General features: G+C 43.8%; 2 protein-coding genes across 2 annotated transcripts in view; one reads left to right on the top strand and one right to left on the bottom strand.

The window, feature by feature from the left end:
- MAP2K1 (mitogen-activated protein kinase kinase 1) overlaps nucleotides 1-20,428 on the top strand; it is a 33,733-nt gene extending 13,305 nt beyond the window's left edge. Inside the window, exons 2-11 of the mRNA XM_030281445.4 lie at nucleotides 822-1,032; nucleotides 2,966-3,112; nucleotides 6,810-6,887; nucleotides 7,393-7,444; nucleotides 12,703-12,827; nucleotides 14,953-15,160; nucleotides 16,452-16,516; nucleotides 17,682-17,743; nucleotides 18,601-18,646; nucleotides 19,516-20,428. Coding sequence (XP_030137305.1) covers nucleotides 822-1,032; nucleotides 2,966-3,112; nucleotides 6,810-6,887; nucleotides 7,393-7,444; nucleotides 12,703-12,827; nucleotides 14,953-15,160; nucleotides 16,452-16,516; nucleotides 17,682-17,743; nucleotides 18,601-18,646; nucleotides 19,516-19,629 — 1,108 coding nt within the window. The 3' untranslated portion in view covers nucleotides 19,630-20,428. The remainder of the gene's footprint in view (nucleotides 1-821; nucleotides 1,033-2,965; nucleotides 3,113-6,809; nucleotides 6,888-7,392; nucleotides 7,445-12,702; nucleotides 12,828-14,952; nucleotides 15,161-16,451; nucleotides 16,517-17,681; nucleotides 17,744-18,600; nucleotides 18,647-19,515) is intronic.
- A 434-nt stretch (nucleotides 20,429-20,862) lies between these two features.
- On the bottom strand, nucleotides 20,863-24,016 carry SNAPC5 (small nuclear RNA activating complex polypeptide 5). Its single transcript, XM_030281446.4, has 3 exons — nucleotides 23,862-24,016; nucleotides 22,862-22,951; nucleotides 20,863-22,365 (listed from the first exon to the last, which is right to left on the bottom strand). Exons 1-3 carry the CDS (start codon nucleotides 23,949-23,951, stop codon nucleotides 22,252-22,254), a joined length of 294 nt encoding a protein of 97 aa, XP_030137306.2. The 5' UTR covers nucleotides 23,952-24,016; the 3' UTR covers nucleotides 20,863-22,251.
- Nucleotides 24,017-24,078: the final 62 nt, after the last annotated feature.

Genomic DNA, 24,078 nt, shown 5'->3' on the forward strand with positions numbered 1-24,078 from the left:
ATTCTCTGGGAACATTGCATTAAATTTGGTGAAGCAAAACAGGTACTTGCTGTTAAATATTTACTCTTGCAGCAACTTATTGTTGCAGTTGGAAGCAGAAAAGTTTAAAGGAGCCTTTAAATTGTCATATTGGAATAAGCTGAAGTTGTTAAAATGTTCCTGGAACGCTAAACTTGTGTCTGTAGTTCCAAACTTAACTACTGCATAAAGTTTTGGGTTTTTATTTTGTGTTGCTTAAAAACACAAATCCTCATGTTAAAATGAGGTTTCCAGCAGATCTGTCCTTAAACAAAATTAAAATAAGCTTAAAACCTTTGGGCCAAAGACTTTTCACATTTCCAGTGACTGCATTTTGAGTGTGTTTGGCTGGGCTTGATGACTTTTTTACTGACAGCTAAATTAGAAACTTCTGAATGAATTGTTGTTTATACAGTCCTGTGGAAATCAGTCAATAAAACATTTAGGCAAACTCTGTAGGAAATTACAACACAACCTTGAAAACACACAACTAAAAATAGCTTGGAGTGCTGTGCTGTGATTCAGGAGCTCTCTCTGACCAGAAATGCAGAGTCATGAAGCCACTCCTGCAGGTGGTGAAACTCAGCATGCCTGGACTGGGGCAGGACCTGAGGGATGGGGAAGCTGGGAGTTTTGTGTTTGTCATTCTTTTATCTGGGATAAAACACTTAAATCAGAGTTGCAACAAGACATCTCACGGGGGTGGCTGTGCAGGTTGGGTCTCTCTAAACAACGACTGCAGGTGCAAAAGTGGAGTGATTCACTCTGACCTCTGTCCCCTCCTGCCCTTCTTTCTCGTGCAGGACGAATCTGGAGGCGCTTCAGAAGAAGCTGGAGGAGCTGGAGCTGGACGAGCAGCAGCGCAAGCGCCTGGAGGCGTTCCTCACCCAGAAGCAGAAGGTTGGGGAGCTGAAGGATGATGACTTTGAGAAGATCAGTGAGCTGGGAGCAGGGAATGGTGGTGTGGTCTTCAAAGTGTCTCACAAACCCTCTGGCCTCATAATGGCAAGAAAGGTGAGGGGGTCAGAAAGAACAGCTTGGGGATGGTGTTCATAGAGGATATTGTCTCTGAAATACAGTGATTTTATTTACAGAAATAATTGCTGTTGACACACAAAAATTACTATTTAATGCCAGCTTTCAGAGAAGGGGATGTGTTTCCATAAGTAGGAAATATTGCAATTCTTCATCCTACATGAGCTTCCCTGTTTTTCAGAAATAGTGTCCCACATATTAGTAATGAAAGGATTGGCATTTGTTCCTCCTTTTTCCCTTCTCACTCAGGAGCAGGAGGCCTAAAAATTACTGGAAATTATCAATTAGACAAAAGTGGCAATATTCTGTATTCTGGGCAGTAAATTTAGAGGAATGGAAAAGGTATCACCTGTCTTAAGAGCTTCCTTCACAAGCACACAGCAGAAAAGAGTTGGATGAGGCTGGAGAAGAAGAGAACTCAAAAAATTGGGAATGAGGGAATGCATTGGAGTTCAGTGACGTCTCCTGTTCTGTAGTTCCATCCTGGGATGCAGTTTCTGGGCAGGAAGGGATTTTTCCTTCTCTGAGAGTATTTTTCATGCTTTACAACCTGGAGCAGTTGTGACCTAGTTTGCAAAAGAACTGAGTGTTTTTTTTTTTTTTTGGACTGAAATAGCTTGATGTTTTAATTCTCATTTTGTTTACATGAGGAGCTTTCACTTCCTGTCAATATCCCTGGGAACAGAACACTCATCCCAGGTCCCATTGTTTTACTACGCTGGGAACTTCCCCTTTTTTGAGAAGTTGAAGACTTCTTTAAAGGATAGTATAAAAATAATTTTCTTTTTAAGGTATTTCTTTTTAAGAAGGGGACAGTGTCATCTTCAGCAAAACTAAAAGAAAATGAGCATGTGCTAAGAATAAACTATGCTGAGGACTGGCAGTTTGGGGAGAAGCAAAGGAAAATGCCCAATTCTGAGATGTGAGAATTACAAAATGCACAAGTCACTGAGGTTTTCTTGAAGTAAATCAATTTAATTGATTTTTGCTTTTTCACCTGCTGTGGGTTTAACAGGAAATTTTGCCCCGATTCATTAATATTTGATGCAATCGAGATGTTTGCTGAATTTTGATTTTTCTTCAATTTATTAAGCAAAATTTCAGTTCCATAATTCTCTTTCCATAATCTTTCCTTTCACATAGGGAACGCACTTGTGTTGTATGGGATAAACAGTCTAGTGGGGAAAGGTACTGGGGAGTTTATAATGGGAGCTTCAGCTCATTCCTTCCTCTGATGCTTTACAAACCCTGGACAGGTACTTTTCAGCAGCTGCCTCTGAGCCAGTGCATCTTTGACACATTTCCCTAAGGAAATGTGCTGCAACAAAAAGTTTCTGCTGGAGAAGTGTTTTGTGAAAGGAGGATGGAATTCCTGCCTTTCCTCGGTGCTGTGTTGTAGTGTTTTCCCTTGGTCACTAGTGCTGCATTTTGCCCTTTTTTGACCCAGAGATGGGGCAACTGAGAGCTGTTTTAAAAACTTTTATTTCATTTTCAGTCTCATGTGAAGGGTGGGACAATGCAGATGTTATAATTCACACCATCACGATCAGAAGCCAACTATTTTTTAATTACAATACATTATAAGTGTTTCTTAACCTATCAGCTTTTACATACAAATTATATATGTAACTTTACATACAAATACATACTATGTGAACCTTCTGTCAAGCTTTAAGAATTCTCTACAGATCCATTTCCCACACACTAGGAAATCAAGGATGGATTATTTTACAGTTAAATTGTAGAATAATTTGGGTTGGAAAGGGCCTCTGGAGGTCATGAGATGCTCTAAGCAGAGTCAGCTCTGAGATCAGGGCATCTCAGGCCCTTTCAGGTATTGAAAACCTCTCTGAATGGCACAAATCAATGCTGAAGAGTGGATTTGATTTTATTTAGTGGGCTTCTTTTGCAGTTAATCCACCTGGAGATCAAGCCAGCCATCCGCAACCAGATCATCCGGGAGCTGCAGGTGCTGCACGAGTGCAACTCCCCCTACATCGTGGGCTTCTATGGAGCCTTCTACAGTGATGGGGAGATCTCCATCTGCATGGAGCACATGGTGAGTGCAGGAATGGGTTATCCACTGCTGGGGAGAGCTGCATGGGGCACATGGTGAGTGCAGGAATGGGTTATCCACTGCTGGGGAGATCTCGGATGCCTTGTCAAGGCTGACCTAGAGCAGAGGCTGGGCAGAGTTACAGAATAAAACAGGGATTTACTCAAAGGATCTCCTCCATGGATCCACCTTGGGCAGCACCAGAGCCCAGCCAGGGCTGCCCCAGGATGAACCAAAATGGCCCCAAAATGCACGAGCGCTCCCGGGGGCTCTCCCTGGGATCAGTTCTGCTCCATTGGCACCTTGGAGTTCATTGTCCCATTCCAGCTTTAGCCCAGGCAGTCCCACCCTGCTTGTTTTTCTCTCTCCAGCCCACGGTGTTTGTGCTCCTGGGCTGAGATTTGGATCATTGTCCTTGGTGCCCAGCTGGAGCAGGAATTGTTTTGTCTCTGCTCTGTGCAGAGAGCTCAGCATCCCCTGATATGGAGCCCAGACCCACACACTAAAGCAGCACAGAATCTGAAAAGTATAAAAATTAAAACCTAAAAAAGGCATCATCTCCATCAGCATGGAGCACATGGTGGGTGCTCAGAAAATTTATTTCCTGGGAGTTTTCCCCTAGGATTATTCCCTGAACATTCCCTCAGTGCCACCAGCACTGCAGTTGCCAAAGTTCTCTGCTCCACTGAAGATGTGGTTTGGATTTACTCTGCAAATCTAAGGTTAGGATTGGTAGATGTTTTATCCCCTTCTCCAGTGTCTGCCCTGCACAAATGTAGCTTCCCAATTGCTTCTCTTTTATCCTTTTGTTGTATTTCAAAATATTTACCCAGTCCTGCTACTTAAACACTTGTTCTGACTGGGGTTCAGCTTTGTTTTTTCTGCACAATGGACCAGATCACCGATACTGCAGCTGTGCATATTCCATTTTTTTCCTTATTTTTATGAATTCTGTCCCTTTTTTAAAATTGTACAGAAAATGCAAACATGAACAATAGTGAACAAGCCCAGAGGGATCTTACACAACTTTTTTAATGCCAAAAAAATATTTTTCGCTGTGTTTCATTTTAATACAAAGCACACATTCTTCTCGACATCTGTTTGCCTTTCTCCAGCCATATGGACTCAAAACATGAAAAGTAAATTTTCTGTAATTAAAGGACAGTCAGATTTGTTGCCTCACTTGGTGGAGGTTTTTAACAACATGAAACACAATACAGCCAAAGACCTCTTTATTTTTTCCCCTGAAAAGAGCTGTTTCTTTGGAGAGAAGCTGTATTTTTTCTGGAAAGTGCATGTGATTGTTGTAATGCTTCTGTGGTCCCTCAGAATTTTGAGAAGGAATCGATGGTTGCTTAGGAACGAGCGCTCAGGATGTGAGAGCTGAGGGGAAGGTGTGCACCCCCAAAATACAAATTCCTGCTGGGAAAGGGACAGTCAGGCTCTTAGAATTGAGAGAAAGAGTGAAAAATTGGAAAGTAGGTGTTAAAAAAACACTGTCTGGCATTGCTGGAGAATATGTTAAATGTCACAGATGTGCACAGCTGCAGTTGCTGAAGGAGCCTGTGTGTGTTAGCACATTCCAGAGGAGAAATAAAAGGCCTAAAGAGTCTCAATTTATTTGTCAATGAGAAAATCACCAGCAGCAGTCAGGGTTTGTATTTTCCTAAGCAGGAAATAATATATCTGACAGGGAATATTATGTCTGACAGCAAACATTTTCAATTTAAGAGAAGGCAGGGGGAAATCTGGTGGCTCAGTGCTGAATCTGGTCCAAGCCAGACTGGATACAACATTTTACACATAGAACAACTGATCAAGAAGTTTTTAAATCAAAAGAGAGGTGGATTATTATAGTCATAATTTATATTATTATACTATTATCTTATTATTATAGTCTTAATTTTTCATTAGGCTTAATGCAGATCACTGGTAGAAGTTTTTGGTCTCCTTTTGGATAAAAGATTGGATGAAGAGCTCCACTGTGGTCTTTATTTTTTTCAGTTGTTACCACTCAGAAATCTTATTTTTAGCAGTGGGTTACAAAACCTAAATAGGATTACGAACAAAAAGTTGGAGGTGGAACGGGGATGGAACTTGAGTGTTTGATATTTTTAGGTACCTAAATTCAAGATCAATGCCTAACTTTGCTCAGCAGCAGGTATTTAACAGGCAAAAGGCTTGGAGGCAGCTCCTGCAAGACACTGAAGGCTGCAGCCAAGACGAGGCAGCTGAATTGTGTTCAGCCTTGTCTAGGACCAGAGCTGCTCCTCAGGGAAGGGGAAAAAAAGGGTTTTTTCTGTAATAAAATTATGGTTAATACACCAGTGTCTCAGCAGAGACAGCTGTCCAGAAATTCAGACTGGTTTAACAAGCGGTTTCTGGAGATTTTTTTTTTTTTTCTGCTGATGTATTTTTAATCAAGTGTGGACTATGTGGGTGTGTTTTTTACAAAAATACGTGATCAGATAAGTATTTATATTCTTCCCTTCTCATAAGAGTTGTAGATTTTAGTTCTCAAATAATAAACCTTTGTGTTCCGGTTTCTTTGCTTTCACCATGTGTAAATGTTGATGAAAATTTCCAAAGGGGACGTTAAGGCAGAAGGCAATTAATGACTCCAGTTTGATCTTTATGGCAAGTATTGGGAGTTATCCAGTGCTGATCCAGACAAGAGGATATGGTTTTATATTGGAAAAACAACTTTTCAGTTTCTTCTTTGGTTGTATATTCTCTGCTACAGAGAATCCAGACCTTATGCACAAGTCTATTGTTGAATCAGTTGCTAAAAATAAACAACATTTTTCCTAGTTTTCCTTTTGAAAAGCTCTTAGCAACAGTGGGATATATTTGCCTTTGCTGGGGGTGTGTGTGCATGCAGGCAGTTTATTTAATCTAATAAACAAGGCCATGGCTTCCCAGGGAACCTTCAAAACATTTTCTCCCTATTTTGCTTCTTTCTGTGCCAAACCATCCTTGGAAGAGTCACCCTGGACCTGCAGGACTGACAGAGGCAGCTCCTCCTGGGCAGGATCTGCTCTGGGACAGGGATCTGGGTTCTCTCATCATCCTGGGCTGCCCCTGGATCCCTGGCAGTGCCCAAGGCCAGGCTGGGCAGGGCTTGGAGCAGCCTGGGGCAGTGGGAGGTGTCCTGCCCCAGGTCCCTTCCAGCCCCATCATTCTGGGATTTTCAAGCAGAAAATTCTCTCTCTCTCAGTATGATGAGTTTTCAGCCCCATAATTGGGATCAATAAAATCTCTTCTTTCTGTCTTTGGAGGAGAAGGATTATCATGGATGGCTGTGACAAGAGCAAAATGCTTTGGGCTGAAAATTACAGAAACCTGGGAAATCCTTCCTGCTTGCTTGTCACTGTCTGGGGACAGAGCTTCCTTAGGGAGATCCAAACCATGGAAGTGCTGCTCTGGAAGAGCATTGTGTGCAGTGTTTATTTGAGTGGATGTTGTTAGTGGCCAAATGTTTGTTTAAAATAAACACAAACCCAACTGATTCCTCCTGAGGAGTGATTTATTTATTTCAGATTTGCACCACAACAATGTTAAAGCAAACATGAAGAGCAACTTAGATTTTTTGTCTGATTTTTTTTTTTTTTAAACAAGTTAAGGCTTCGGATTACAGCCCTGCTTAAAATATTTTAGAGCAATTTGATTCAAGTTTGACTATTCAAATATTTCTGATTAGGATGGTGGCTCCTTGGATCAAGTGCTGAAAAAGGCTGGGAGGATTCCAGAACAGATCCTGGGCAAAGTTAGCATTGCGGTGAGTGGAGCATGGGGATGGCACCTGTGGGGCTTGGCTGGGCACTGCCACATCCAGGGGGATGAGGGAGAAGGGAATAATCCCCAGATTTTTCAATGTGTATTTTCATTTTTCAGTTTCTTTTTGTACGTGGTAGCTGTGGGCACTGGAATGAGTAACACATTCTGGGGGGTGTGCTTGGAGTTGCTGCTTTTGGATCCAGTTGATGCTTCTGGATGACAGCTGAATTAACACTTCCTTACTTTTCAGTATTACCTGTTCCTCTCCATTCTGCAGCAAGAATGTATACAGAATTCTCTGTACACAGAACTCCCAGGAAGGGGTTGGGCTAATTTTTCATTTTTCTTGTCCGAGCTGGAGGGACAAATTAAAACTCAGTGTTGATTGGCAGTGATTACATTTTGGGATTTCTGTTAAGCTGCATGCACTTGGAATTCTTGTACAGACAAAGCATTCAACTCTCTCTTCTGCTTCCTAAATTAATTTATTTTTCATTTGTCTCTAGGTAATAAAAGGACTCACATATCTGAGAGAAAAACATAAAATAATGCACAGAGGTGAGATAAAAGTTTGTGTTGTAACTTTCCTTGAGTATAATTTTTATTCACATTAAAACATCTCTTTTTTTCTATGCTTGGTTCTTTATGGTTCCATATGACTTTGGTTCAAAGGGTTTTTCTTGGGCAGTATAAGGCAAACTTTTTGTTTTAAATCCAAATCTCTTACCATGACTATCAGGTGTCTTCATACCCAGCGTGTCTGGGTTTATAATCCATGCTTGAGCTGGTGTTCTTGCATCTTATGTGCACACAGAACTTGTCTGTGTTTGAGACTGATTGCAATTAAAACTTCTGAGCTAAATTTCATTTGACTGCTCAATAGTCATTGCCACAAAAACTTTTAAAGAAAGTCACTTTTTTTCCCATGTGTCTTACATTCTCATGCTGCTTATTGAGAGCTGTCATGCAGAACTGCATCCTTTTCATACTTTAAAACAATTAAAAAACCATGGTGAAGCTGTGTAAAATGGGAGTGTTGCTTCTCCTGACTCTTTAGTTACTTTAAAGCAAATGTATGAAATTATTTTCTGCTTTTAGTTGTTCTTTTTAAAATGCAGCTCTTCCATTAATCTGTTGCATGTTCCATTAAAGAAGAATGACCCTTGGTATAGTAATAAATCCATTTTTGCTGTTGTGGCTGTGCTGCTGCCCTGTGTGCAGCCCACAGCAGCTGCTGGGCAGCTTTGGACCACAGGAGAATATTCAGATTATAAAATATCTGCAGCAGACATTAATGCATGTCTGAATTTACTGCCCAGACCAAAAAGAGGAATCAGCAATCGCAGCTTGCACAAGCTGTTGTAGGATCACCTTACACATGAAGTTGTGTTTATCACACATTCCTGGTTTGTGGGGTTTTTTTAAAACAAATATAGCTCTCTTTTGGAGCAAGAAGGTTGGAGGGAGACTCTAAACATTTCTGGTGACAGTTTCAAAGTAATTTGTCTCTGTTCAGAGCATAAGGACTCCAGGGAAAGAGATCTCCTTATTTTAGGGCATCCTGGAAGAGTTACTGCTGGATCTTGTCCTCAAGTCAGCCACAGCAGTGGGTTGTTACTACGTTGGTTGCTTGGGGTTTTTTTTTTAGATTGATCTTGTTCAGCTGAGAGAGCAGTTTTTATTTATTTATTTTCAGTTTTACCATCTGTAAATCTGATAAATCCAAAGCGAAGCCCTCCTGATCTTGTTTAAGTGCAGCTTAACCTCACGGTGTTTGCTACGTCAGAGGTTACACTGCAGGTTCATGGACCAGCAAATCAAAAATTCCTTTTCTGCATTGCTTCCAATTTTACTGCATGGAGTGTGCCCTGCAGTGTAAAACTCCATGTCCACATGGTGGTTTTTGGTTTTCAGCTCAGTTTCCCTGCTGTGTGCTCTGACAGCAGCAGGAATCCGTGACCTTGTGCGCTCCTTGCAGGAGCTGCTCTGTGATCACCTCACATCTGTGATGTCTGATAAAGAGGGAGCCAAAATGACATTTTGGGAGTTGGTCATGGCCAGTGCTGGCAGCTAAAAGGAGAATCACTCAGAGCAATGAGTGGTTCTCCCATCTCTGCACGGCCAGAGCCAAACTGCAGCTTCTGTCCTCGGTGCTGTCCGTGGGTCTGTCTGTGCCACAGACCTTGTGCACGATTTGCACTCCCCTTGTGAAGGCTGGGGTGCAGGTGGAGCTGCTTCTGGCAGTTTTTCCAAACTGCCTCTCCCTTGAATCCCAGCTGAGATAAACAGTGCTGGTGAAAGCACTTTTCCTGTAACTGTGTCAGCATTATTTTATACACAGCTCTAATAATTGGAGATTTCTGTGCTTTGCTTCATCTGCTGCACTGACAAGGTGAGAACAGCATCTCACATGGGCTGTTTGTTCTCACTCATCCATCCCTGGGGAAAATGTGTGCACTTGGTGAGCTTGTTTTCAGCAGGATTTATTGGCATTGTGCTGTGGGGAGAGTGGGTGACTTAAAAATGAAGAGACATCCCTGTTAAACATGAGAACATAGCAACAAAGGGCCAAAAAAAATCTGTTCTTAAATCTAAAGACAGCCAGGCTTGTGAGAACTCATTTGCAGGAAGGAATTTATTCTACTGCTATGTTTTATTACTTGTGTGGCAGTATCAGCAAGTTTGGAATATTTAACCTAAACTGCTTCCATGCACAGCTGTGCCCTGGACTAACTGAGGTAAAGTGTTCACTTGTCATTCCAGACAGCTCAGGGAAAAAGTTTTTGGGGCTTATTAGAGCAGGAATGGAAAATACAATCCTTTTATAGAGGAAAATTCTCTTTTTATAGAGGAGAATGCAGTTCTTTTCTAGAGGGTTTGCTCATGGGGAGCTTTGTGTTCTGTCCCTCTCTGAGCAGACAGGAATGAAATCACAAAACCTCTGGAAGTTCAACTGGTGGGATCCAAGGCAGGCACAGAAAAGGAAGGGGTGAGGACATGACTGTGCTGGATATTTTAATGATATCTTCTGTTCTGTTAAATAAAGGTATCTGTGGTGCTGTCTGGAGTTTAATCCTCTCTGGAAAGTCTCTCCTTGCAGAGAAGCTGCTTTGCAAGGTTTTGAACCCCAGCTGGAGGCAGCAGGGAAGTGTCACTGCTCTGTTCCAGGGCTGCACTTCAGAGCATTCTTGTGAGATCCTGCCTGGGGAGATGGGAACTGATTGGAAGATCCCAAAAATGTGCTGCAGGACACATCTCTGGCCTGTGTCTGTTTACATGTCTGCTCTGTGACTGGTACAGGGTGAATTCTGGCTGAAGGTGTTATGACAACATCCAGCCCCCCTTTCAGAATGAGCCTGTGGGGCAGAGCAGAGGAAGGAACCTCTCACAGAGATCATGAGGCATTCTGGAAACTTCTCTGTGTTACCAGCTCCCTTTGCAGGGCCATAAACCCATCCCCCTGGCAAAGGACTGCTCTAGAATTCTCTTCCTGGCTTGTCTGGGGTGGTATATAAAATACCTTCCACTTTCTTTAAAGCTGAAGTGCTTACATAACACATTTAGTGTTCCTTTTGTCTGTTCCTTGCAAGTTCCAGCATACATTTTGCAGGATGCCTTGGCATTCCTGTTCCTCTGGCAATACAAATCTCTGGTTTCCAGAGAAACTGCTCAAGTGCTCAGAGGCTCTGGAGTGAAAATAGAATAGGTGCTACATTTAGAGGGGTGGAAATGTAGCAGCCTTCCAAACATTGATCACATGTGGTGCCTTGTGTGGAAAATGAAAATACTCCAGGGAGCAGCAGCTTTGTGCAGAAATCCAGAGAGGAGATGGAGCTGTGCTGGTCTGAGAGCTGCAGTGTGGCATTGCCACCTGCAAAAACACTGAGGGGAAAGGGAAATCTTCAAGAGACCAGGGGGTTATGAGACTTCAGAATGCTCATAGGGAGAATTTTGTTTGGCACTGATAGTGGAGTGGTAATGATTTTTTCTTTGCCATTTAATTATGAAGTATCAATGAACTCTAGAGATAGGAGTGAGGATTTACATCTTTGTTTTGAGTTTGTAGCTGTCCATTGGTGAGCAGCACAAACCTGGGTGTCTGTGATTTGTTCAGGCTCTGCTGTGCTTCTAGTGTGTTCTACAAACACTTCTTTCCACCTTGCTTTTGCACAGAGCTTTGGGTGCAGATTCCTGTGCAGCTGGGAATCTCCAATGTCTGCTGGCTGCTTCCCTGCTCCAGCTGCTTGGGCTCTGGGTTTGGTTGTTTTTTAGCTCCTGCTGGAGTTTTAGACTCGTAGGTGGAGCTCCCAGCCTGGATCCATCCTTTCCACAGTGAAGGGTCCCTGTGGTGAGGTCTCAGCAGGCAAAGCTTGCCCAGGGCAGGCAGAGCTTGCAGGAGGTGCAGCTGTGTGCCCAGCAGATCCTCTCCCAGAGGTGGGGAATTGAAAGCAGCACACACAAAATACCTGCCTGGATTTTCCATCCACAAACCAGACCAGGAAACTGTGCCTGGACAGTTTCAGTTGCCTGGAAAGGGATGGCAGGGACAAGAAAATGGAGCCACAATTTCCCCAAGTAGATAATTATCCAAACTTGGTGTTACTCCTCAAAAGGAGCTGGGCTGGGGAACAGCTGGAATTGTTTTATTTCCCCCTCCCCACGGATCTTGCTCAGTGAGGCATAAACCTCCTGCATGGAGACCTTTGTCACATCAGTGTCCTCCTCCCAGGGACATCCCAGCCAAAGGGCAGCTCCTGGAATAGATCTGTGCTCAAAAGTGAAAAGCAAATGAAAACGTGACAGCCTATAGACTTCTCAGTCTGCTCTGAAGTGAAATCATGATTCTCTTTCTTCAAAACAATTTTCCAGTTCCCCTTTTTCTGCAGCATTACTCTGCCAGTGTGGGCTGTTGGTTGCTTATTTTGATAATGGGTTGGTAATGACCAGCTAAGCAGTGAGATACAGTGAAAAACCTCCTTACAGCTCTAAAAGAAACACGAAACACTTGTTCCCTGTACCTTTGCATTCACAAAGAGCTGTTATTAGTTGCTAAGCTACCAGTGACCCTTATTAAATTTCCATTTAGGAAAAGTGATGAATTCAAAATCATGAGGGGGCTCTGTCACAGGAAAAAAAAACTACCTCCAATTATTTTAAATACACATTTTCAATAACAGGAAAATTTTTTTTTCAGAGCTTTAAAAAACAAAAAAACCCAACAAACTCCAAATCGAAACCAACAACCAAACCCAAGACCACCACCCCAAAAAACTCCAACAAACCCAAACCCAGAAAGCAAGAACCCACTCCAGGGAGTGTTTGGCCATAGGATGATTTATGCCTATGTAGATATGAAGGAATGATAGTGTGGCTACTGTAATTCATTAACCTTTGTAAAATAAATATGTAGGGCCTCTTTATTGATCATTTCTAGGCAAAGTCTCATGATTCAGTAGGAGTTACACTCTTGTACACTTATTTATCTCAGAGGAGACCATTTATCTGCAAGGACGATGTGGATGCCCAAACCTAATACTTAAAAGCCAGGAAAAAGGGTGAAATCAAATAGGGTGAGATCAAAAAGCTGACAACCTTTATTGCATGTGTAATTTCAACTATTTCTTTTTATTTATCTGTGGTTAAATAGACAGTTGGTGAGGTGGACCTGGAAGGGACCCAAATCCCTGATTATTCCAGAGAAGAGCCAGAATTGTGTCACAGAAGGGAAGCAAAGGGAGGCACATGAGAAGTCTCACCTTGCATTGTCAGATTGCCTATTTTATCTCTGAAACAATGAATTTTTTTTTTTTTCCCAGATGTTAAACCATCCAACATTTTGGTAAACTCTAGAGGTGAAATCAAGCTTTGTGACTTTGGTGTCAGTGGGCAGCTGATAGATTCCATGGCAAACTCCTTTGTTGGCACACGCTCCTACATGTCTGTAAGTACAGATTTCAGTCCAGATTACACAGCTCTGAGTTTGTTAGGCTTGAGCTGTCCCAGTTCTGGTGATCAAACAAGAACCAACTATTGCTGTTCCTGGTTCAGCTCTTCCTGCATTCCAGGAATATTCTGGTGTCGTATCAGATTGTGTGTGTGTGGGGGAAGAGCTGTTGCAGGAAAAGCCAAAAACTTGGAATATTTCTAACACTCCAGAAGAGCTGGGGCTGTGTCTGCACTGCAGAGCCCAGTCAGTTGTTGCCTTTGGGGGTTGCACACGTTGTCTCCAGAAAAACCCAGTGTTTGTAGTTTGCTTTCCCTGGGTAGTGTGGTTCTCTTCCTGCTCCAGCATTTGCTGGGCTCGCTCTGCAGGCAAAGTGCAGCCACAGGAGAAATCCTGGCAGTGGGCAGGGAGTTAATCTGGGGCTGTTCCAGGGTGTTCTGTGTCCCTGGGGATGAGGAACACCTTGGAACTTCTTTCTGTGTGATGTGCAAGCCCCAGCTAATGGCAGTAGCAGCTCTTTTATTCTCACACACTTTGTGCAGCACACAATGAACTGGTGCTCTTGTTCCCAGCTCTGGCTGAAGGATTAAAACTGTGTGGGCTTAGATTTACAGGGAAAAGCTTTAATGCTGCCTCTGTTCAGCAGGAGCCCTGCATTGTCTTTGTGTCATTTCTCCTTGGTGACACACCTGAAACCAGGCTGGGGTTGAAGTTCTCAGTCTGGGGGCTGCTGCTAATGAGCAAAACCAAATCCACAGCTCAGCTCATCCATGCTCCTGCCTTGCCCTGGCTCTTCCAGGAGCAGGGATGAGAGCCAAGTGCTGTCTGCCTTCAGTTTTCTTCAGTTTGTTGTTTTTACAGGCTGAGGGTTTTAACTGGGGAGTTTTACTTTGCTCTCTGGCATCACAGACCAAGCCAGAGGGGGGTTTTGTCCTGGTAGTGTCTGAGGGATCTTCTCCTGCAGTAGCTCCCTTTGCACACTTCAGTACATACAGAACCATACAGAATTATTACAAGCAAATATCCCTTTTTACCACATGGAGGTGTGTAAAAACAACACTGTTTAACTAGAACAGATTTCTAGATTTCAATTATATTTATATAACAAGTGCTCTCTCTGTTTCCTGCTCTTTCTCATCCACCCACCTTCTTTTACACTTGCATTTTATGAAAATCTTGGGATTTGGACATTACTGTTGCTGTCCAGCAGTTCTGTAGTTTGTCCAGATGGCTTTGGAACTGACTGAGGTTGGACACTGGAGAAAACTCAAATAAAATCTCAGTAAATGCTACAAAACTAATTAAACAAAACTATCACCCCCTTATGGCAGAAGGAAGAGGCTTTACTGCATTCTCACATTATCTGAGAGATATCTGAGAGTTTCAAATTGCATATGTATTTTTCCACAATGTGCATGTAATCAGAATAATCTGCACCATTTTGGTAAAATATGAGCTTGATTTTAAAAAAGTACAGAAAAGTGAACGTTTTCTCTGAGAACTCTTAGTAAAAATGGATTTAAGGGTGAAGTAGATTAATGTATAAATAATTTCAGGAACCATATTCAGCACTGAACATAGACTGACAAAGCAGGCTAAAATTAAGCAAAAGGAGTTGGTGCAGAACTCCTGGTTTTGGCAGAAGCAGGAGCTGGATACACTGCTCAAAACTGAGGATCTGTGAAGCAGTGGGACTGGAATAGTCGGATACACTTCTGATCATGATTCAACTGACCAAAAAAATCCCATACCTAAATATCTTTAGAGAGTGTGAATCTCCTAAAGACAATACAAAATAGATTTTTGGCTGAGTCTGATCTTGTCTCCAGGGCCTTGTGTAATAGCTTCATTAAATGTGTGCTAAAGAAATAAAACAGCACATAAGAGAATAATTTCTGAAGAGTCTCACAGTTGTTTACAGTGCTGGAATGTTTGGGCAACTTCAGGAAATCCAGAGGACAGATTTCCAGGAAGATACCAAGAAGTCACTCATTTGAGCCTGCTGCACTAATAAGTTGGGGTTTCATGCTTTAATTGATCAGGTTATTGCAGAATGTATTTTTTTTTATTTGTAATTCCTTGTCACAAAGCTGCATCTCCTCCCCTCCCCTGTGTTTTGCAGCCCGAGAGGCTGCAGGGCACTCACTACTCAGTGCAGTCAGACATCTGGAGCATGGGGCTGTCCCTGGTGGAGATGGCCATTGGCAGGTACCCCATTCCCCCTCCTGACTCCAAGGAGCTGGAGCTGATGTTTGGCTGCCCCGTGGAGGGAGATTCTCCAGTGACAGAGACCTCACCCAGACAACGAGCACCCGGCCGACCCATGAGCTGTGAGTTACCACCCTCAGAGGCAGTGCCACCTCCCTGCCCTGCCAGCCTCAAGCTGCTTTTTATCTGGTCCTGGTCTGCACAGAAACTTTGAAAAAATCAGGGTTGCATTGGGCACCAGGCTCAGCTTCACTGTGAGGAGCACCAGAGACCCTTCTGTTGGTGGTTCCTGTGAACAGCCCCAGTGCTGAGATGTTGGAACCCTGCTTACTGAGAATTCCAGACTTTCTGTGCTGACAGGCACTGACCCCCAAGAGAACACTGCACTGACCTGAGGCTGTACAGAAAACTTCCAAATTTCAATGAGAGAACTGGGATTTTGTGTGTGGAGTTTGAATAGAAATGTGTAACATCATATAGTTAAAAACATAGAATTTAAGGTTTTAGAATATAGTAATATATATATTATATATATATATAATACATATATATATAATATATATAAAACAAGATATAAAAGATAGATATATATAAAACAAGATACTATATAAAAGAACTATATAAAAAAAATATATAAAACAAGGTATAAAAGATATATATAAAACAAGATACAAAAGATCTATATATAAAACAAGATACAAAAGATACATATATATAAAACAAGACAGAAGTTTTAGGGCAGAAGCTTCACCTTCTTCTCCATGGGTTTGGGTGGTTTTGTGTAATTTGATAAAAAAGTCCACGTTGCAAGCCACAAGTAGTTAGTTATTAGGTTAAAAGTAAAAATAATTTAAGTGTCATTTCTTAATTAGTTTAAAAACTTTCTTTTTAAAAGGCTTAAAAAACCTTGTAGAGAGAAAGATACAACTCCATTTTTAGTTTTTTAAAGTGCTGTAAAACTCACAATTTGTGACACTATAATATAAAAAAGAACCAATAAACATCTGAGTCTGAACAAGAAACGCAATCTCACACATTTAATCCCAACCTTAACAAAAAAAAAAGCCCAAAAACTCCACTAAGTGGTGCCCTGTGTGAGGATCAAACTCACAACCTTCAGATTATGGGACTGATAAAAAGCCAAAAACTCCACTCTGAGATCCCAGTCTGGTGCCCCGGTTTTCTCCAAGATGCTGATCCAAGTGCAGCAGGATGATTCCCAGAAAAGTGAATGCTTTGGATCAGACCTGGAAATGTCTTTTTGCATGAAAGCATTTTGCTGTTGCACCTTTTCCCTGTAAATCTGCTGGGTGCCAGAAGTGTCAGGCTTGGCCTTGCTAAATCACCTCTAAGCCATGGAGGGAGAGTGACACTGATCCAAATTTCTCCAATTTGTCTCCCATTTCTTTCCAGCCTATGGATCAGACAGCAGACCCCCAATGGCAATCTTTGAACTTCTGGATTACATCGTCAATGAGGTAATTTATAAACTTAAAAATCTCCACTTCACAACTGTAAACTTTGAAAGCATCCTGGAATTTGGGGTTGGTGCTGTTTAGTCTGGTTAACCTTATGACTGAGTCACAATTCTCTTTCTAATAGCTAAGCTCCAAGGCTAGTTAGAGATTCATATTTTAGAATGGGTTGTTTCCAGTATTTTCACAAGTACCACTGAAACTTGTGTGACTCCACTGCTTGTGTTCTAAAAAGGGAAAAGAATGCTCATGTTAGCTGTCACTTGTAGCAGCTGGATAACAATTGTTCCAGCTGGATGAATTATTGAAAACTGTCCAGCTCACCCATTTGAAAGGCACAGTTGGTGTCTGGGTCCCTGCATTGCCTGTGCCACTGATAAATTGATAAATTGCTTCTGTAACTCATCTGCTTGCACAATTCTCTCAGATTACAAATCTATTTTGCATATTATGTAACAGCCCAATCTGCCAGCACTAACTCTGGGAATGGAGATAGCATTGAATTACTTCAGCTGCTGTGGTCCTGCTCTTGCAGCATCCCTGAGGGGCTCAGTTTGGGCTGAAAAGCTGCAGTAGTTGAGAGTTTGGCGAGATTATCTTGTGCCACCTCTGATTTAGCACAGACTTCTCCAGCGGGAGCTGCTCCCTCCAACACAGGCTGTGCACCAATCTCTGCCCTGTGCATAAAAGTAACTCAGTGTCAGGATGGAAACTGAACCCTGATCCTGTGGCCAAGTCCTGGAGGATGAGGCAATAACGTGCAGGTTTATGCAGTCCCCCTTCTTTATTTGTCAGAATTCTGTCTGAATTCAGAGCCTGAATAAACTCAATCCCAGGGACAAAAAACTGACATCAAAAGGATTATGGAACTAATGATGTGCAGGGCATCTTCCCTCAGCAGTGTGGAGAATGACAGGGTGCTAATTAATGCTCTGAACCTTCTTTAATGAGAGCTGAGGCTGTGCTCACTCCATCCAGGTGTGTGTGCAGAGAAAATAGAACAACCAACCAACCAAAACCCAACAAAACCCACCCCATGCCAGGGAAAGTCTGGTTTAGTACTGAAACACCTAAAGTCTTGCAGCTAGGAGTAATAACCCAAATCAGCTTTGCTGTAACATTATGGTGAATGATTGCTGATTTAAAAAATGTATTTACTTATTTACAGCCACCTCCAAAACTGCCCAATGGTGTCTTTGGTTCTGAATTTCAAGATTTTGTTAACAAATGGTGAGTAATTTCTCTGGATTTTCTCTGTGGCTGAGTGGCAGAGGGACATGCTGGGCTCAGCTTTATCTGTCAGGCACTTGGCAATCCCTGCTCCAGGCCAGGGCAAATGTAAGGATTGCAATCAGCATAATCAACCCTTTTTGGGTGTTAATTGCCTAAAATTCATCTCACGGGCAACATGTGCATCCAGAGGAGCCCCAAGGCTCGGGGAGATTCTCCTCTTCAGCCCTGAAGTTCTGCTGCTGTGTGCAGCTCAGAGCAGTCCTTAGGGAGTGACCCCAGCTCAGACAGCTTCTGCCAGGCTCAGGCACCTCATCCTGCAGGGGCTGTGCCATGGGGCGCAGAATCCTGCAGGATCCAGAGGTTTTTCCTGGCCCATGAGCCAACACCTTTATCCCAGCAGCCATTCCCCCATCTCTTCACCTTCCCACCTTAGCCCTGAACCAGCACTAAGGGAGGCAGCTCATTGCAGATCAAAAGTTTGTTTATTTATCAAATATCTCTATTTACAGCTTCCAAAAGGAAGGACAGTCATGCAAAAACCCTACTTGATACTGAGCTTGAAGGGACCTGGGGCAGAGACATGTGAGGGATAAGGTTTTTTAGTTGAAATAGGATTTATCTCCCCAGCTTGGTTGAGACTCTCATCAGTCTCAGACAACTCAGGATTTCTTTCCGGGAGCTGTGGAACCCGCAGAAGGGAATGGGAATTGCAGGTTCCCACCTCTGTCTGAGAGGCACCTGGTGCTTTTATTGAGTGGTGCCAGAGCAGAGCAGTCCAACCAACAGGACACACCTCGAGCCTCATTTTAAAAGATAGCAGAGTGTAACTTGTGCACCACTTTGTGTTTTGCCAGTTTAATTAAGAATCCTGCTGAGAGAGCTGACTTGAAGCAACTGATGGTAAGTGAAGGTTTTTCATTTGATCTAAGAGCCCTTTCTCAGGCAGGTTGGATTTCTGAACTGGCCCAGAGCAGAGGTCTCGAGGGTGGCTGGTGGCCCATGGGGATCTCAGCTTGAGGAAGAACAGCTTTTCTGAGCTAGAGATCAAGGGGCTGCAGGTTACACACCCTCCTACAACAGGGACTGTCAAGGAGACCAAAAGTCTGGTGGGTTGTGGAGTCTGCCATTTAATAATCACAATGGGTGATTTAAATTAATTAAAAAAAGAATTCTCTCTTGAGTTTATTAGTTAATAATGAAGTATTAATACTTTTAGGAGGACAAAAGAACAAAGCTCCATATACCATATGGACTAATTAAAAACATTTTTAATCTTGTGAAACACATTATTTGTTACTTTTTCACCAGCTTTGTCTGGCAAAATCTGTGGAACTCAACACAAATCCTGCATTTTTCTCAGTGTGAAATAACCATATCAGTCTCAGTGCATGTTTTTGTGGTTTTAAGTGTAATGTCAGGACTTCAGGTTTTCCCTGCCCTGACCCTGCTGCACAATTATGGTGCAAAATGCAAAGACACTCTTTTTATTACAAAAAAGCCTTTTAGTGCCCAGGCAGACATTTTCCAGAGTATTACCTTGAGTGGCTGAGTCACATCCTCATCATTTCTGTGGTGCAGCAGGCACTGTGGCAGGATTCCTCTGGGATACTTTGCCTCGTGCTGGCTGTTCTGCATTTCTGTGGAAGTTTCTCCACCTGCTTTGTAAAGTTTCACAGCTCCATTGCTCCAAGTGGATTTAGGGGTGCTCCTGAGGGCTGGTTCTGAGCAGACTGAGAGCTGCCACACTGACCCTGTTCTCCTGTGCCCAGATCCATGCTTTCATCAAGAGATCCGAGGCGGAGGAGGTGGATTTTGCGGGGTGGCTCTGCTCCACCATCGGCCTTAACCAGCCCAGCACCCCCACGCACGCCGCCGGCGTCTGAGCCCGGGGGCAGCTCCTGGACTGTACCTCTGGTGACAACCACGCTCTCCTGGTCCTCTTTCCTCAGCTTGTACCTGTTCAAACATGTATTTCACCTCTTAAGGAAGAATGTCTTGATAGCATGTGCCAAAACGGTTTTAAATCTCGTCCTAAACTAATTGGTATCGTACCGGGTTCCGTCGTTCACTGACCAAATGTAAGCTGTGTAAGTTCCAGTGCTTGCTGATTTTAGGTGATTATGGATATTCTTTCTTAATGAAAATATCACTGGGGCAGGGGGGGTTGACCCCTGGCTTGTTTGAACTTTATCAAGCCTCTTTGTAAATCGTTGGTACTTCAATCATGCTTTCCCTGAGCTCCCCGGGCTCGGGATCGGGATGCTCTGAGCCTGTCTGTGAGCATGCTTTGCTGCTGCCCAGCTGTTCCCAAAAGTTAGGCTCCAATTTTGCTGTTGTCTAGAGATCTCTCTCTTTGCAGGTGAAGAAGGCAAGAGCTCTGCATTTCTCAAAATGCACAGGGCAATATTCTAATTGTAGACTTGTTCATATTTCTATATTTATTTTTCGAACATATCATCATCCTTGGATTTAGTGATGTATGTCTTTCTAATTGATTTTTAAAAGTTAGTTCTTGGAAGTGTCCTATGGAATCAAGACAATGATCCAAGCACTTTGCTTTCTTTTAACCTAGAGAGTCATGACAACTGTGTTTAGTGTCTAAAAGTGTATGAAAATCCTTTATTGTTTTATTCTCTCAGATGTTTAGCAATGGGTTCTCTTAATAAATATATTATCAAGTAACTTCCTGAAGCTTTTTTTAAAACTTGACAAGACTTTTAATCTGGTCACTGCACTATAAATTTCAGCTCTTTGAAAGGATGCTTTGGATGAGGAAATGCCTGAGATTCTTCCCCAGAAGGAATCCCCATCGGTAGGACATGAACTTCCACATGGCCAAAGGATTGGATATCAAAGGGCTGGCACAGCCTGGGCTAGCAGAGGCAGGAGGTGACTCAGTGACAATCCAGGCCTTCCTCCAGCCTGTCCTGGCTGGAATGAGACCTGAAGTGACAGCTGGGAGGCTGCAAATGGAACTCTGTCCTCAGCTTTACCTACCCCCAGCAAACAGAGCCTTTTACTGTTTGCTGAAAGAAATACACAGCAAGGTTTGGGAGGTTTAACTCCCACTTTGGGTTGTCCCCCCAGACAGCAATAATTTGGCACTGGAAGCACAATTGTAAGGACAGCAGGAAAATAACTTTATTGCAACATGCACTAGAACTGGGCTGTTCAAATCCAAAAGCACTCGTTCACAAAAGCAGCAGGAATTCTATCCATGAAAACTACTCTGGACCATGCTGGGCACAAATAACATTTTTCAAAAGTCAAAATTACCCTTTGGAGTTGAAATGCGCCAAGGCCAGGATGGCTCCTGAGCTCCTCCCAAACCAGCTCTTCACACACATCACTGCAAGGGCTTATTTGACCATTGCATTTTTGGCTCAGACTTTTGAGGTTTTGTTTACCTGTCAGGCTTGGGAAAGCTTTGTTAAACAATCCCTGCACTCCTGTTCTGAATTCCTTCATTAAGACATCCAAAACTGAAATAGTCTTTAGTACAGGATGAAGCCACATTTACACCCCAACAGTTTCCATTGGTACAAACCAAACAAGAGCCAAATTAATACTCATTAAACAGGAATTCACTGGAGGCTGAATGTCAGTTCTGACCAGCCCCAGGATTCCAGACACTTTTCCAAATGCAAGAATTGTGGAGATTTCACATCACTTTCCATTTATAACTAAGTGCTTACACTCCTCATGCTCCTCCTTGAAAATCACATGGAAGCAGGTGAACTTGCCTTGGTTTATTATGAGGTTACAATGAGGGAGAAAGAAAATAACAGCAATTTAAGAGTATTAGCTTAGTACAAGCACCACGGATCGTTTCTTAGTCTACAATTTGTGGACAAATAAAAGGCTCCTTGGGTGCTGCTCTGAAGGAGCAGAAGTAGAAAGTCCTTCTCTGGGACAGACTGACAGAACTGAAGAGCACCAGGGGGACAGAGACCTCCCTGCTGGGCTCAGAATTGGGCTGACACTGGGAGGACCCTGGGAGTAACCCCAGCTTTCCGTGGAACTGAGATCACAGCAGCTGGAGACAGCTCTGGACACATCTTTTCTCATCTTAAATTGCCAGTGTAGGCAAATGAGGTTAGAATGTAATCACTGGGGCAGCAGCAGCCTCCAGGACCTGGATTTGTTTCTCACATCAGGAAGTGAGAACAGACAAGTTATTGCTTTTAGTGCATGTGTTAATTGGTCTGGTTGATCAATTACTTCTCCCTTCCACATACAAAGATGTTGTAAGAGCTACATTAGGTTTGAAATGTGGAATGGATTATGCTACATATTTGTGCAGCAGATTTTCATTCTTTCAACATCTGAGTCAAGATGTGCCCAGCCTGTGAAGTTCACGTGTTGAGTGTCACTGCCCTCGACTCTGATATGTCAAATAGTTCATACCCACACACAGCACAAAATGGAAATCACTTGGTGAGTTTCAGATGAATGAAGAAGAAATTCCTGAGTCTGTAGTAAAAACCATCTCTGATTTTTTTCTCTCAAGAATCAGATTCCTCTTCCTCCTCCTCCTCCTCCTCCTCTTTATCATCCTGAAGACTGAGGTGTAACTCAGTTTGATTGATGACAGCCTCATCGTCCATCTGCCCAAGAGTCTGTCAGAGAAAAGGGCTGATTACCAAACCTAGCACAAACACCAAACACTTCTCAGATCACTGTTAGAGCTGTGCAGTCACTGGTAATTAATGGTCCCAGAGCTAGAACTGCTGCCTGAGAGCCCATCACAGCAAAAAGGCCCTGGTCTCCATGGAAAAGCTGCACCTGGGTCAGGCTGGCCAGGTATTGAGTGAAAAGTTGCAGCACCTGTACCTCCACCCCAGGGTCACAAGCATTAAACAAAATATTTAACACATGGTGAACTGAAGCTACACCACACAGGTACCTCCCAATCCCGCTGGAAACACCGTGCTGCTTTTGGGGATGGGAAAGGTGAAACCCTCTAAACAAACCAGCAGCAAAACTGACATTTTACAGCCGAGCTTTGCAGTGATGAGAAGCATCAATGAGGTGCTGGGAGGAGCTGCACAAGCCAGCCCTGCTGGTGCTGCCAGGCAGCCGTGGGGCCCCCTCCGAGCCCAGGGCCCCCCTTACCTGCTGAGTGTCCTCGGCCAGCGCTGGCAGGGGCACCGGGACGTTCTCCTCGCCGGCCCTGATCATGGACTGCAGCGCCAGCTCCTCCACCTGCGGGGACCACACTGAGCACACGGCACTGCCTATCGCTTCCCGCTCACCACTCTGCGGCTTTTCACCTCTTAAAGCTTTGTTAAATATTCTGCAATTCTGGTCTAAGCGCCTTTATTATGATACGCATGAGTAGTCCCAAGTAGTCTTCAGTCCCACTACCTCAAACTGTCCCTTCTCCATCCATCAGCAAACCACGCACTCACATTTACCTCTTGGAGGTGTATCCTACTCATACTCACAATTACATTTATCTCTTTATGTATCCTGCACACATTCACATTTACCTCTTAGAGGTGTATCCTACTCATACTCACAATTACATTTATCTCTTCATGTATCCTGCACACATTCACATTTACCTCTTAGAGGTGTATCCTACTCATACTCACATTTCTCATGTATCCTCACATTTACCTGTTAGAGGTGTCTCCTACTCACAATTACATTTATCTCTTCATGTCTCCTGCATATACGTACATTTACCTCTTAGAGATGTGTCTTATGCACACTCACATTTCTTAGTGTATCCTACATGCATCACACTCACATTTATTTCTTAGAGATCTATGCTACATACCCTCACACTTGTATTTATCTCTTAATGTATACATACACTCGCAATTACAGCTCCTTTAATACAATGTCCCCTACACACACTCACCATTACATTTACTCAGAGTTGCACCCTGCAGGGTTACATTTACCTCTCCGCAGATGGATCCCCCTTTCCCAGACACCGCAGCACCCCCCTGCTCCCCCTCCGAGCAGCGATGGCCGCAGGGCCCGGCCCGTGGCGGAGCGCGGCCGCGCTGGGCCGGGCTGAGGGCCGGCCGGCCCCGCTCCCGCCCCGTGCCCCGGGCTGTCCCCGGCCCCGGCCCCGCTCCCGCCCCGGCCCGTCCCCGCGCACCCGCAGCCGGCGGAGCTGGTCGTGCAGCGCCGCCTTGACCCGCAGCAGCGTCTCCTCCTCGCGGCGCAGCTCCTGCAGCCGGCTCAGCATCGTCCCCGCCGGGAGCGCCCGCCCCGCCCCGGAACGTCCCGGACCGCCCCGGAACGTCACAGCGGGGCCGCGGCCGCCACCGCGCGGCCACCGCCGCTCACCGCACACCGCTCCCGGCCCGGCCGCG

Source organism: Taeniopygia guttata, chromosome 10, assembly GCF_048771995.1.
Source record: "Taeniopygia guttata chromosome 10, bTaeGut7.mat, whole genome shotgun sequence".
Classification (NCBI taxonomy): Eukaryota; Metazoa; Chordata; class Aves; order Passeriformes; family Estrildidae; genus Taeniopygia; species Taeniopygia guttata.